Source organism: Equus przewalskii, chromosome 8 (genome assembly GCF_037783145.1).
Source record: "Equus przewalskii isolate Varuska chromosome 8, EquPr2, whole genome shotgun sequence".
NCBI lineage: Eukaryota > Metazoa > Chordata > Mammalia > Perissodactyla > Equidae > Equus > Equus przewalskii.
In genome coordinates, this window is record NC_091838.1 from 14,856,900 (window position 1) to 14,868,567 (window position 11,668).

An 11,668-nucleotide genomic window follows, 5' to 3' on the forward strand; every position below is an offset into this window, starting at 1 on the left:
TGAGTATCTTTAAAGTGGAGTTCTACACAAAAATAGAGAACATTTAACATTTAACTTAGAAATATTTAATTTAGGGTGAAAAGATTACAATTCAGCAGTATCCCATTTTGAAAACTATATATAAAAATTAAAACTACAGAAATAAATTGAGATGGTTATCCATCCTATAGAACGATTAATAATCATAATAAGTAACAATGGCTATCAATTATAAAGCCTTATTTCCCAGACACTCTTAGTTACTTCCTATCCATTATCTCATTAAACCCTCACAATTCTATGAGGATGGAGTCCTTAGACCCATTTTATAGATGAGAAAACTGAAGCACAGGAAGGCCAATAATTTGGCCAAGCTCACACAGCTAGAAAGTGGCCAAATTAGGATTTGAAGCCAGTTATATCCGTGAGATTTAGCACAAAGTTCGTTCAAATTATAAGCTTTATTTACATATCTTAGATATGATTTGATTTACAAAAAAGAATTTTCATGCTTATTTTTAAATTATTAGAAGTGTGCAGTGTTTGTTTCTTCCCTTTTGGGAGGTAAATATAATTATATGAGTTCTTTTTCTCCTAATTTTACATTCATGATTAAAATTTTAAAAACAAGTCATTAATTCTGATATATAATTTAGTTCATGAGAATTTTAGATTATTAAATAAAATTAATAGTGAACGAGTGAAGTTCTGCAACTTTGAGCCCTAAAATGTTTTATAAAATCAAAACATTTTGCGTTTCTTCTAAATCGATTTTAACCATTTAGTCTCTCCTAGTTTCCTGTGTTCTTTTAAAAGTCTAGTGCCACAGTCTCCTCTTTTCCCTGTAGAGATGGCTTTCATCTCCCTAAGTGATGTTCTTTTGCTAGAGGTAGTTACTTTTCTTGAGCCCAGAGGTGAAAACCTAGGCGTATTCTGCTAGTTGCCTGTCTTGTTATGGTTAGTTGACGTCTCTTCTGTCATCCTCGTTCTCTTTGCCAATATAGTCATCAGTAATTTTATCTAATTCTATAATTCATATCATTAAAAACACCCCTTCAAAGAGGAAAGGTTAGAAATAGCTTTGCTTATTTAAGAGAAAAATGTTATTCTGAAAAAGATCTCTTGGAAGCACCTCTTTATTCCCAGAAAGGCTGTGTGGAGAGAAAGTGGGCAGCCATCTACTGATGGATCTCTTTCTTTAACCTATGGCTTTTGTTGTCAAAATCTGCCAGGCTTTCTTTTTTTACCATAAAATTCTTTGTTTTCCTAATACAACATACCTTGGGTGACAATAATTAGGCATATGTAGGATAAAAAGAAAAATCAAAATGTAAGTAATAGTTTCCTGCACACTGACAGCAGTTTCTGTTTCTAGAGTAGAACTCTGCAACTACACTGACTTTATTTACTTTTCTGTGAACTACTTAAAATAAATCTCTTCTGAATAACACCAGGGGGGAAATGGCAAGCATCCGTTATTCTGCATAATGACAAAGGCTTCATGAAAACATGTCTGTTTTAAATGTGCACTCCAAAACGTGCTGAAGTCCCGGATGAAGCTGAGAACTGGATTAATAATGCTCAATTCTCTGCTTATTCCAGAGAAAAATAAAAACTGCTTTTGTAAAAAAATAGTAATAATAACATTTTTATTGCAGCTTTTTGCTTTTAGATTTATTTGAGATGTAGGGATTACTAATACCATGTACCGTGAATTTTATTATTCTAAAACCATTACATTTATTTGGCGCTTAAGGAGCACATACTGTACGCCAGGTCTTGAATTGGATTTCATCTTCATCCTTAAAGAACTCACTTCTGTCTAGAGGCAAAGCAGATATACAAATAATAAAAGAGCAGTGCTGTGCAATAAGTTTCATAATGAGTTCTTAGCATAATCTATCTCCTGAGATCTCTTTCTTTACAATTTGGGAAGTATTTGTACCTCCATACACAAATTTTCTAGAGATAACATATACGTCTTTATTTTTTTATACAAATGGTAACTATACACTTTTTTCTGTACCTACTTTTTTCACTTTACAATATATCCTGGCAGCTTTTCCATATCCGTGCTTAGAGCTCTGCGTCTCTAATTCTTTTAAACGGCCACATCAGTGTTCCATTACATGGATGTGCTATAATTTAACGAGTCCCCTGGGGCTGAGCATTTAGATGGTTTCCAGTATTTACTATTATAAGCAGTTCTGCCGCGAATGGTCTTTATGCAGCTGATGCATGGGCAAGTCCATCTATGGGACCCATTCCTAGAAGTACCATATGTGGGCCAAATTATTTTTAATAATTCAGCCAACTTCAATTTACCTGTGAGTGTCCGTGCACCCAGCTTTTCATGTTTTTGATTTTGTGTATAAGCAGAAGGGATAAAAGCAAAATACTAGACGAAGAGGAAAGGTGGCATGAGGGAATTTGGAAGGCTGCACTGTGCACAAGAGGGGCAGGAAGGATGTGTCATTATTTCCCTGTTAGCCAGGGAATATTTTGGTTCCAGTGGCCCGAAAACATGTGTTGCTTCCCAAGATTTAGGCTTGGTACTCAGTTCTCTCAAGATATGCCTAATCTTGATAAACTGATCGTATACACGTCCCACTTTCAGCTATCATTTCTGTTGAGATTTGTGGTTAGCTCTGTTTTTAGTCCCATGGCTCTAGGTACCTGATGGAGTATCTCCATTTAGGTGTCCCATGTCATCCCATCTGCATGTCAGCAGGTGAATTCAGCTGTCCCAAACCAGCTCACCCACTCCAGTTTGCTGTAGTGTTCTCTCCCTCCAACCCATCACCAGGTCGCATGAATTCTCTCTTCACAATGTCTCCAGTCCATTGCACTCAATCCATTTCCACCACCCTTCTGCCGAATTTCTGTGCTACCAGCCAGCCTCACCTCCAATCCATGCTTCCCTTAGTGCCGCACGAAATTGCTTAACATACCTCCTTCCTAGTTAGATATTCCAAGTGCTTCTACCTGAAGAAATCTTCTTCCTTCTTAGTCTTTATCACCAACACACCATTCCAGCCCCATCACCGCCACACTGAATGCTCTGTGCATCCCACCCAACAGCCTTGTCACATACCATCTCCTGACTGGAGTCCCATCCCTTTCCCACCCACCTAACTGACCTTGCCCGTTCTTCAAATTTAGTGCAGGCCCAGTTTGCCCTCTCCAGCTTAAAACTGAGCTCTCTTCTCTCTGAATTTATCATTTTGATTCTTTTTTGTTTGTTTGTCTTATTGGGATATACTTGACATCCAGCACTGTATGAGTTTAGTGCACAATGACTTGACTGACAAGTTTTGTGAAATGATTAGCACAGTAAGTTTAGTTAATATCCGTCATCTCATAGAGATACAGGAAAAATGTTTTGTCTTAGGATCTACTTTCTTAACTTTCAAATATAGTCATCGTTATCTTATAACTCGAATTTTGTGTCTTTTAACCACTTTCATCCAATTCCTTCACACCCCATCCCCACCTCTAGTAATCACAAATCTGAACTCTTTTTTTCTGTGAATTTGGTTTTTTGTTGTTGTTGTTTTGGGATTCCACATGTAAGTGACATCATACACTATCTGTCTTTCTCTGTCTCACTTATTTCACTTTGCATAACGCCCTCAAGGTCCATCCATGTTATCACAAGTGACAGGATTTCCTTCTTTTTATGGCTGAATAATAGTCCATTGTATATGTATACCAAAATTCTTTATCCGTTCAGACATCAGTAGACACTTAGGTGGTTTCCATGCCTTGACTATTGTAAATAATGCTGCTATGAACATGGGGGTGTAGATATCTCTTTGATATGGTGATTTTGTTTCCTTTGAATATATACCCAGAAGTGGAATTGCTAGATCATATGGTAGTTCCATTTTTTATTTTTTGAGGAACCTTCATACTGTTTTCCATAGCGGCTATACCAGTTTATAATCCCATCAACACTGTACAAGGGTTCTCTTTTCTCCACATCCTCCCTGGCATTTGTTACCTCTTGTCTTTTTTATAATAGCCATTCTAACAGGTGTGAGGTGATATCTCATTGTGGTTTTGATTTGCGTTTTCCTGATGATTAGTGATGCTGAGCACCTTTTCATGTACCTGTTGGCCATTTGTATATTTTCTTTAGAAAAACATTTATTCAGGCCCTTTGCCCATTTTTTAATTGGATTGTTGGTTGTTCTGCTATTGAATTGTACGAGTTCTTTATATATGTGGATATTAACCCCTTATCAGATATATGGTTTGCAAATATTTCTTGTCTTTTCATTTTGTTGATTTTTCTTTTGCTGTGCAGAAGCTTTTTAGTTTGATGTAGTCCTACTTGTTTATTTTTTATTTTGTTGCTTATGCTTTAAGTGTCACGTCCAAAAAATTATTGCCAAGACCCCTGTCAAGGAACTTTTTTTCGTGTGTTTTCTTTTAGGAGTTTTATGGTTTCCAGTGTTACATTTAAGTCTGTAATCCATTTTGAGTTAATTTTTGTGAGTGGTGTAAGATAGGAGTCTTAATTTCATTCTTTTACATGTGAATATTCAATTTTTCCAATTCTGATGCCTTTTCTTTTTCTTGCCTGATGGCTCTGGCTAGGTCATTTTAAGTCAATCTCACACTGCCTTACATTGTAATGAAGTCGTTTCAGCAGATATATCTTGCCTGCTGGTTCTTGGTAGGGGGGCACATGTCATGTATGCATATTATTTTACACACTTGCTGTAGCTACAGTACAGTACAGGCCATAGACTTTATTAAACCGAGAAGCAAGCGTGAGTCATTTCTCCTAAACCTCATTTTACAGATAAATAAACTGAGGCTCTAGGGAGCCTATGTCATAATTCAAAGTCACATAACTAATGTCAGAGTTGAAAATGTAGGTCTCCTCATTCTAGCACCTGCTTTTCTTTTCCTCTTTTGCCACCATAACTCTGTGACTTCATATAAGAAATATTTATTCCAGGCTAAACACTGATTTGCCAAAAATCGTGTACTTTGCACCCACTTGTCCTAGGGAGCTCTTATAGACCCATAAAATCTTCACATCAGCGTGTGCCCAGTTAGGGAAAATGTTATTTTGCAATATTAGTTCTAGTTATTTGTTGACACGAGTTTGAGTCCCCTGGACTCAGTCTTCTTATAATCACTTGCTTAATATTAAAGGTACCTTTTTAGAGAAGAAGCCCAGTAATTTTTGTGAGAATGGAACTGCTGATTGATTGTACCAGAGATCACCACCCTTCATATTATGAAGCAATGCTCAGGGTGGAGTTGCTGCCCTTGTGTAGGAGTGTCCCCAAGACTGCTCGTTCTTTCACATACTCCTAAGCTTGGCAGTTATCATTGTAGGACCCTTTGCACTTTTGCTCGAGTAAACGACCCATCATCACTGCATTGTGATGAGTTGTCTGTAATATGCCACAGGTGTATTTCATCATTTGAACCTGTTTCAGGGTGCCACTTTACCATGTGGTTCTTATTCATACTCTATACAGGAAGACTGAAGCCATTAGTATTTTAGTGCAGTAAACAAGCCAATTCAAGGCTCTTTGTGGATAATCTCACCTTTCCATAAATCTTTTGAGTAAGGTTCAAAAGTAAAACAGTTGAAATTAAATGCACATCTAAGCTGGCATCAACTCCTACACGTGTGAAGATAAGTTAAGACACGTAGTTATTGCATGGGTCATGTGTTTACTACGAAATTAAATGCCCGATTTATACCTTAGCCATGTACCAAAGAATTAGCTGGATTTTTTTCAGTTTCTCTGCCACTCATTACATTCAACAATACATGCTGCTGAGGGCACCAAGCTTTCAAATTTGTATTGTCGTCCACGGGAAACATCTAATTTCAGATAATCAGCATGAAAAGAATTTGAATGAACCTACTCTGAAAAATGCATTCCAGTTCTCACAAGTATGTGTTTATGGAGGTAGTTGTCCAGAAAGTTTCTGGATGGCTATCTGAAGAGCCTTCAGCATCCTCTGTGACAGCCTGAAATAATGGTACCTAAAATCAATAGAGCTACACCATAGCTCCCTTTATTCATTCTTCGTGAGACACAGCTTTGGGGCAATTAGAGGAAATTAATACAAAAATAAAGAAAATAACACAAGTTAATTGGAAATTAAAAAGGGATGTTAAAATAGATACCAAGTAGATGGTTAAACATAAAAGAACATTGTGTACAGTTGAATCCTTGAAAACTTTTAAAATAATGAGTGAATGATTCTCTTTAAAAATGATGTGTTAAAAATGGACTTGAGAGGGGCCAGCCCAGTGGTGTAGTGGTTAAGTTCACAGGCTCCACATTGGTGGGCCAGAGTTTGCAGGTTCAGATCCTGGGCATGGCCCCACACACTGCTCATCAAGCCATGCTGTGGTGGTGTCTTACGTACAAAATAGTAGAGGAAGATGGGCACAGATGTTAACTCAGCAACAATCTTCCTCAAGCGAAAAGAGGAAGATCAGCAACAAATGTTAGCTCAGGGCCAATCTTCCTCACCAAAAAAAAAAAAAAAAAAAAAAGGACTTGAGATTAAGAAGTAAAATGGTCAGGATGCTGAATGATACATACTGTATATACACAGTTTCAAATATGAGTGTGTATATATATGAAATATAGAAAAATGTTTATGGAGGTTACCTGGGTAGTAGGGTTAGAAGTGATTTGTATTTCTTCATACAGGTCTACATTTTACAAATGTTTTACAGTACACATGGATTTCTGTTCTAATAAGAGAGAGAGAAGGAACGCTTTCTGTATTGTAACTGATGAAACATTTTGCAAACCCGATCTATGTATCATAGTCACTCACCCCACAGAGCATGAAAGGGAGTGTGTCTTTTAAGCTGTGCTATGGTGCCGATAAGGAACAGTTAGGAAGCATTGCAGCATGTGGGCTCCAGATTCAGACCAGACCTGCATGAATCTTGGGTTCACTCCTTCCTACTCCTTCTGTAAGCCTCAGTTTTTCGTGAGTAAAATAATGATAATAATACTTATCTATCTCTGAAGTTACAGAGAGGCTTAAATGAGAGAGTCTGTGTAAAGTACTTAGGACAGTGCCTCGCACCAAACTCAGTGAATGCTCCCTATCATGTTTATTAGTAAATTTCTTAGAGCTTAGCAGGCCCTGCACCATTTGGCTCCTGCAGCCAGTCATGTCACCAGCCATGTCTTTCTCTCTCACACAGCCAGTATCCTAACAGGGAATTTCTTCTTTATGCTCTGCCCTCAACACATACACACAGCCATTCAAGTGCTCTTCTGAATGGTCATCCTTCCGTACCATGCTCAGTTATCACCTCCTCTTATTCCAGATCCCCAGGCAACAGAAATTGGCCCCTCCTACTCCTATAGTAACACATAGGTGAACACTCATAATGGTTGTACATCTTTGCTACTCACCCACAGACTGTGAGACAGTGGACCAGGGACAGAGATGATCTTCCACATCATGCCTGCGAACTCAAAATATTCATTCATTCGTGAATAAATGAATACAAAATAGTCCAGGCTCTTTTTATAATCTAAAGTTGCCAAGTAGATCATCCTAAAAATCAGAAAAGAGCTCTCTAGTGCTCAGTTCTGGACTATTCTGTTATTGAAGGGTAACACACATCTAGAGATGCTCCAAAATCATATAGAGTCCAGAAAGGTCTACATATGCTGTTGGACTCTGGTATATGCTTTTAGCAGATTACATGAGACAAAGACATTGTTAGTAAGTAACTTAATAGTTTGCATTCCCAGAAAATAACAGTTATGTGATCTACATCAGAATAGTAGCTTCCGCTTTTACCTACAGATAATCCGCCCCAAAAACCCCTCATTCCACTGTTTGCTTTCATGCCAAATTCTATTAGTTTGAATTTTTAAAAAATTCCTTAGAACTATAATTGCAAATAATACTCAGGACTTCGCATTATTTTTTGTGTAAAAATAACCCCAAAACCCTGTTTTTCTATAGGCTAGAGAGATTTTTGTCCTCTGAAAGATGATGGTTATCTTTTTCTTATTTAAGAAAAAGATTTTGCCAATGCATCAGTGCTTACTATAGTGCTTTTGAACAGTGAAAGTTTATAATCATGTTTTCATCCTTTTTGGATGAGGTAACCTCTGTTTTTTGTTCCTGTTTTTCTTATTTCTGATTAATTCAGGTGTTTCACAAACATTCCTATCAGTTAAGCTAGATTTTTAGATTGATGTTTTAAAGAACAGCTACAGAAAACAATACCTTGGATGTTCAATTAACATTTTCCCATATAATAAAGTCATTTTAAGGTCAATGTGAAGAATGCCTGATGGAAATAAATGGAAAAAAAGTTGCTTCTTACATGAAGTGACATAAAGTTTTGAAAAATGTATAATAGTACCAAGCAAGTAAAACTGCTTAAACTTTCACATGAAAGATCCACTGGAGGGGCTGGCCCCATGGCCTAGTGGTTAAGTTTGGCGCACTCCGCTTTGGCAGCCCAGGATTGGTTCCCGGGCATGGACCTACACCACTCACCTGGCGGTCAGGCTGTGGCAGCGACCCACATACAAAATAGAAGAAGACTGACACAGATGTTAGCTCAGGGCCAATCTTCTTCAAGCAAAAAGAGGAAGATTGGCAACAGATGCTAGTTCAGGGTGAATCTTCCTTAGCAAAAAAAAAAATCCACCAGATACATATTCTGAACAGCAATTATTTTCGACAAGGTTCATTCATAGCTACTATGGTTAATTTAAAGTTTGGAATTGGTGTTAAAGTCACAGGGTAGATCTACTTAAGAAATAGCCATCACCTTCTTAAAAGAAACAGACTCCAGATTACATTTTTAAATGCAGTCCAGTATTCTTAGGGGAGGATTAAGTTTGAATTTTTGTTTTAAACAGATGTGATGTTAAGATCCTGACTGGCATTTTTCACAGTACTGAAAAGAGACGAGCATTGTAGTGGATTTCGAAAGTGGTTTTAAGGGCTTTGGGGGCTGGGAGCGTTCTCTGTCCTCACCGTGTGTCTGCCCTCTTGTAGCACGCCATGCCATTCTGGAGGATTTCCAGTCACTCAGACCTCATGGCCCTCCACCACGCCTTGGAACTGGAGTACCTGTAACAGCCACACAGCACTTTGAAACCGCACAACGGCCCTGTGACCAGAAACAGATCCAGCAGGCCTGAGTCTCGTGTCAGCGCCCGACTCCCAACGTAGCGATTTCAACGTATTGACGCACAGCTGCTGTCGGCCTTCACCTCTGCCCTTGTGGTAAATGAAGGACCACGTCTACTTCTTCAGAATGGCTGTTGACTCTAGTACTGTGAATCCAATGCAAATAAGCCATGAGAATGTTTTAGCACAGTGTGATGTGTCTTTGCCACATTAACTACGTGGTTCAAACCTGTGAAGAAAGGACCTGCAAACACTTAAGTTTTTAGCATCTTCAATGTGACATAAGCAGCTTCTCCAATACAACAAACTTGTTTGCACAACGAAGACTGAAATGTGTTTCCTGAATACTAGTGGGGGAATTTTCTTGTAAAGAAGGTTTACTTTTTGGTGTCTCATACCCAGGGTAATCTGTACATCTCTACTTATTTATGAACAGACTTTTTTAAAAAACAGCTTTATGGAGGTATAATTCAAGTACCATACAGTTCACTCGAACAGACTTCTTTGACATCAAATAACTGAAGAGACAATAGCATAAGAAATAAGCGATTAAAGGCCTTCGCCTCACGACACAGCAAGTACTTTGAATTTTAGCACATTGCAAAGTAGTTTAAAGTATGTCTAATTTAAACGTATAATATGTACATCACTGAGACAATCATGTACAGAAAGAATTTTTGGTGTAAATTTGTAATAATGGATGATTCTTTTACATATTGTTTAGGAAAATGATATTGAGAGGTTGCAATGCCTTGATAGTGAAGTATGAGGCATTATGTGCACAGTCATGTGCCATGCCTTAGCAAAGTACTGGCTATAAATATGTAGATAATGGATTTTTTTTTTTTTTAGATAACGTTGTCAAGACCAAAAGCATGGATGTCAAGTGTCAAGAGGATTCTGTTTTCCCAATTTTCTTTTCCCATCAGTTCTTTGTTTTAGGCTGTTAGGAGGGCCTCAGTAAAAGAACACAGCAGTGTCTTAGGTAATTTGAAACAAAAAGTCCTCTTACAACCTCACTTTTTCATCTTCAACACTAATGTATTATATGTAACTATTTGGGAAAAAAAATGATTATTCAAATGCTTCTTCCCACAGAAAGAATGTAGATGATAGATCTATTTTATTAATAAAATGGTTCATGAATTGGAGACTAGCAAAGCAAAGTTTTCATGTGCTCAGATTATAGCGTCTGCATTTTCTTGTTTAGATAAAAGAGGACATTACCACATCTCTGGAAATCACAACTTGGCATTACTTCCTACTTTCAGGTTCCCTCCACTCTCTCCCCCAACCCTCCCAGGAAAGTTCACTTCCAGCAGTGGATGTGGCCTGGTCATCATCACCAAGGAAATAATGTTACTCTTCACCTCCATTCTGTATTACATGACAAACATAAATCTCGGAAATAAAAACTGTCACTTTTGTTAGATCATAAGAAAGTTTGTCCAAAATTGATCAGTTTGGGCATTAGTTTCTGTCATCTAAAGCCTTCCATTGTCGTGAAATTACTGTTTGAATTAATTTTCTTTAACATAGTGGGAAAAAAGAAACACCACCTTTGACCCAAAGTAGCTGAAGAGCTACTCTCTCCTTTTCTGAAGTTTCATGTTGCTGCTAGAATTAGTTGTGAATTCTCTAAATTGTTTAAATTAACCCAACTGAATTCGTTTTTTTTTTTGCTTGAAGCGAACAGAAGTTGACAATTTTTTAGCCTTTTCATTTTTCGTTTTTGTACTCTGCAGATTGACAAGACAAAGTTTATCTTGGCCTTACTGTATAAAGGTGTGTTGTGTCCACAATTGTGTACAGAATTTTTCTTCATTAATTTTGTGTTTAAATTAATAAAATTGATTTGTGAAGTACTGTAAGCTCCTTGAATGTCAATATTTTCTTCTCCAGCTCTTGGTTACAAGACAGAACAGGATCTTGGTTGCATTAGAATGCTCATTGTCCAACAAAAGGAAGGACATAAAGCAGTTGTAGTAATGGCTTTATCAGTCCTTGAGGGGACTGAACTAGAAAGGCAACAGCTGTTTCTTTGATCACTGTATGAACAGAAGAATGGAAAAGCTCTTTGCTTCCTCCAGAACTATATAAACTGGACCCTTACTCATCCATCTACGATAGAATTCAGCATCAGGCGTCTTGGATGGCAGAGCATAGATTTAGCTGCTTCAAGACCCAAGGGACAATTTCATCTATAAAGAATGCCCACAATGTATGCCTCTAAGATTTGGCCAGATCAGTCACCAACAGAGAACTATAAAACAGCACAACTTGCTTCCTCCTGGAATTTAATCTTAGAAACACAACATTCATAGATACAGACACATGCGAATCAAACGTGCAGTTGTCTGACTTTTTTATCAGTTCTGCAATGATCATTTTTCACACGCACACACTGGGCCAAGCAGCTGGAGTAATGAAGCGTGTGAGCATGCTCAGACACCCCAAGAATGAAAACAGTTTGGGCAAAGTCTTTAAAGACGGGCAGGGGTGGTGAGTGACGGGATTTTTA

At 37.7% G+C, this 11,668-nt stretch overlaps 1 protein-coding gene across 31 annotated transcripts in view; it reads left to right on the top strand.

The window, feature by feature from the left end:
- EYA1 (EYA transcriptional coactivator and phosphatase 1) overlaps nucleotides 1-11,018 on the top strand; it is a 321,626-nt gene extending 310,608 nt beyond the window's left edge. For all 31 annotated transcript variants that reach the window (XM_070630426.1, XM_070630435.1, XM_070630432.1 and 28 more), the window contains one exon: nucleotides 9,013-11,018. In XM_070630426.1, coding sequence (XP_070486527.1) covers nucleotides 9,013-9,093 — 81 coding nt within the window. In that variant the 3' untranslated portion in view covers nucleotides 9,094-11,018. The remainder of the gene's footprint in view (nucleotides 1-9,012) is intronic.
- The last annotated feature ends 650 nt before the right edge of the window (nucleotides 11,019-11,668 follow it).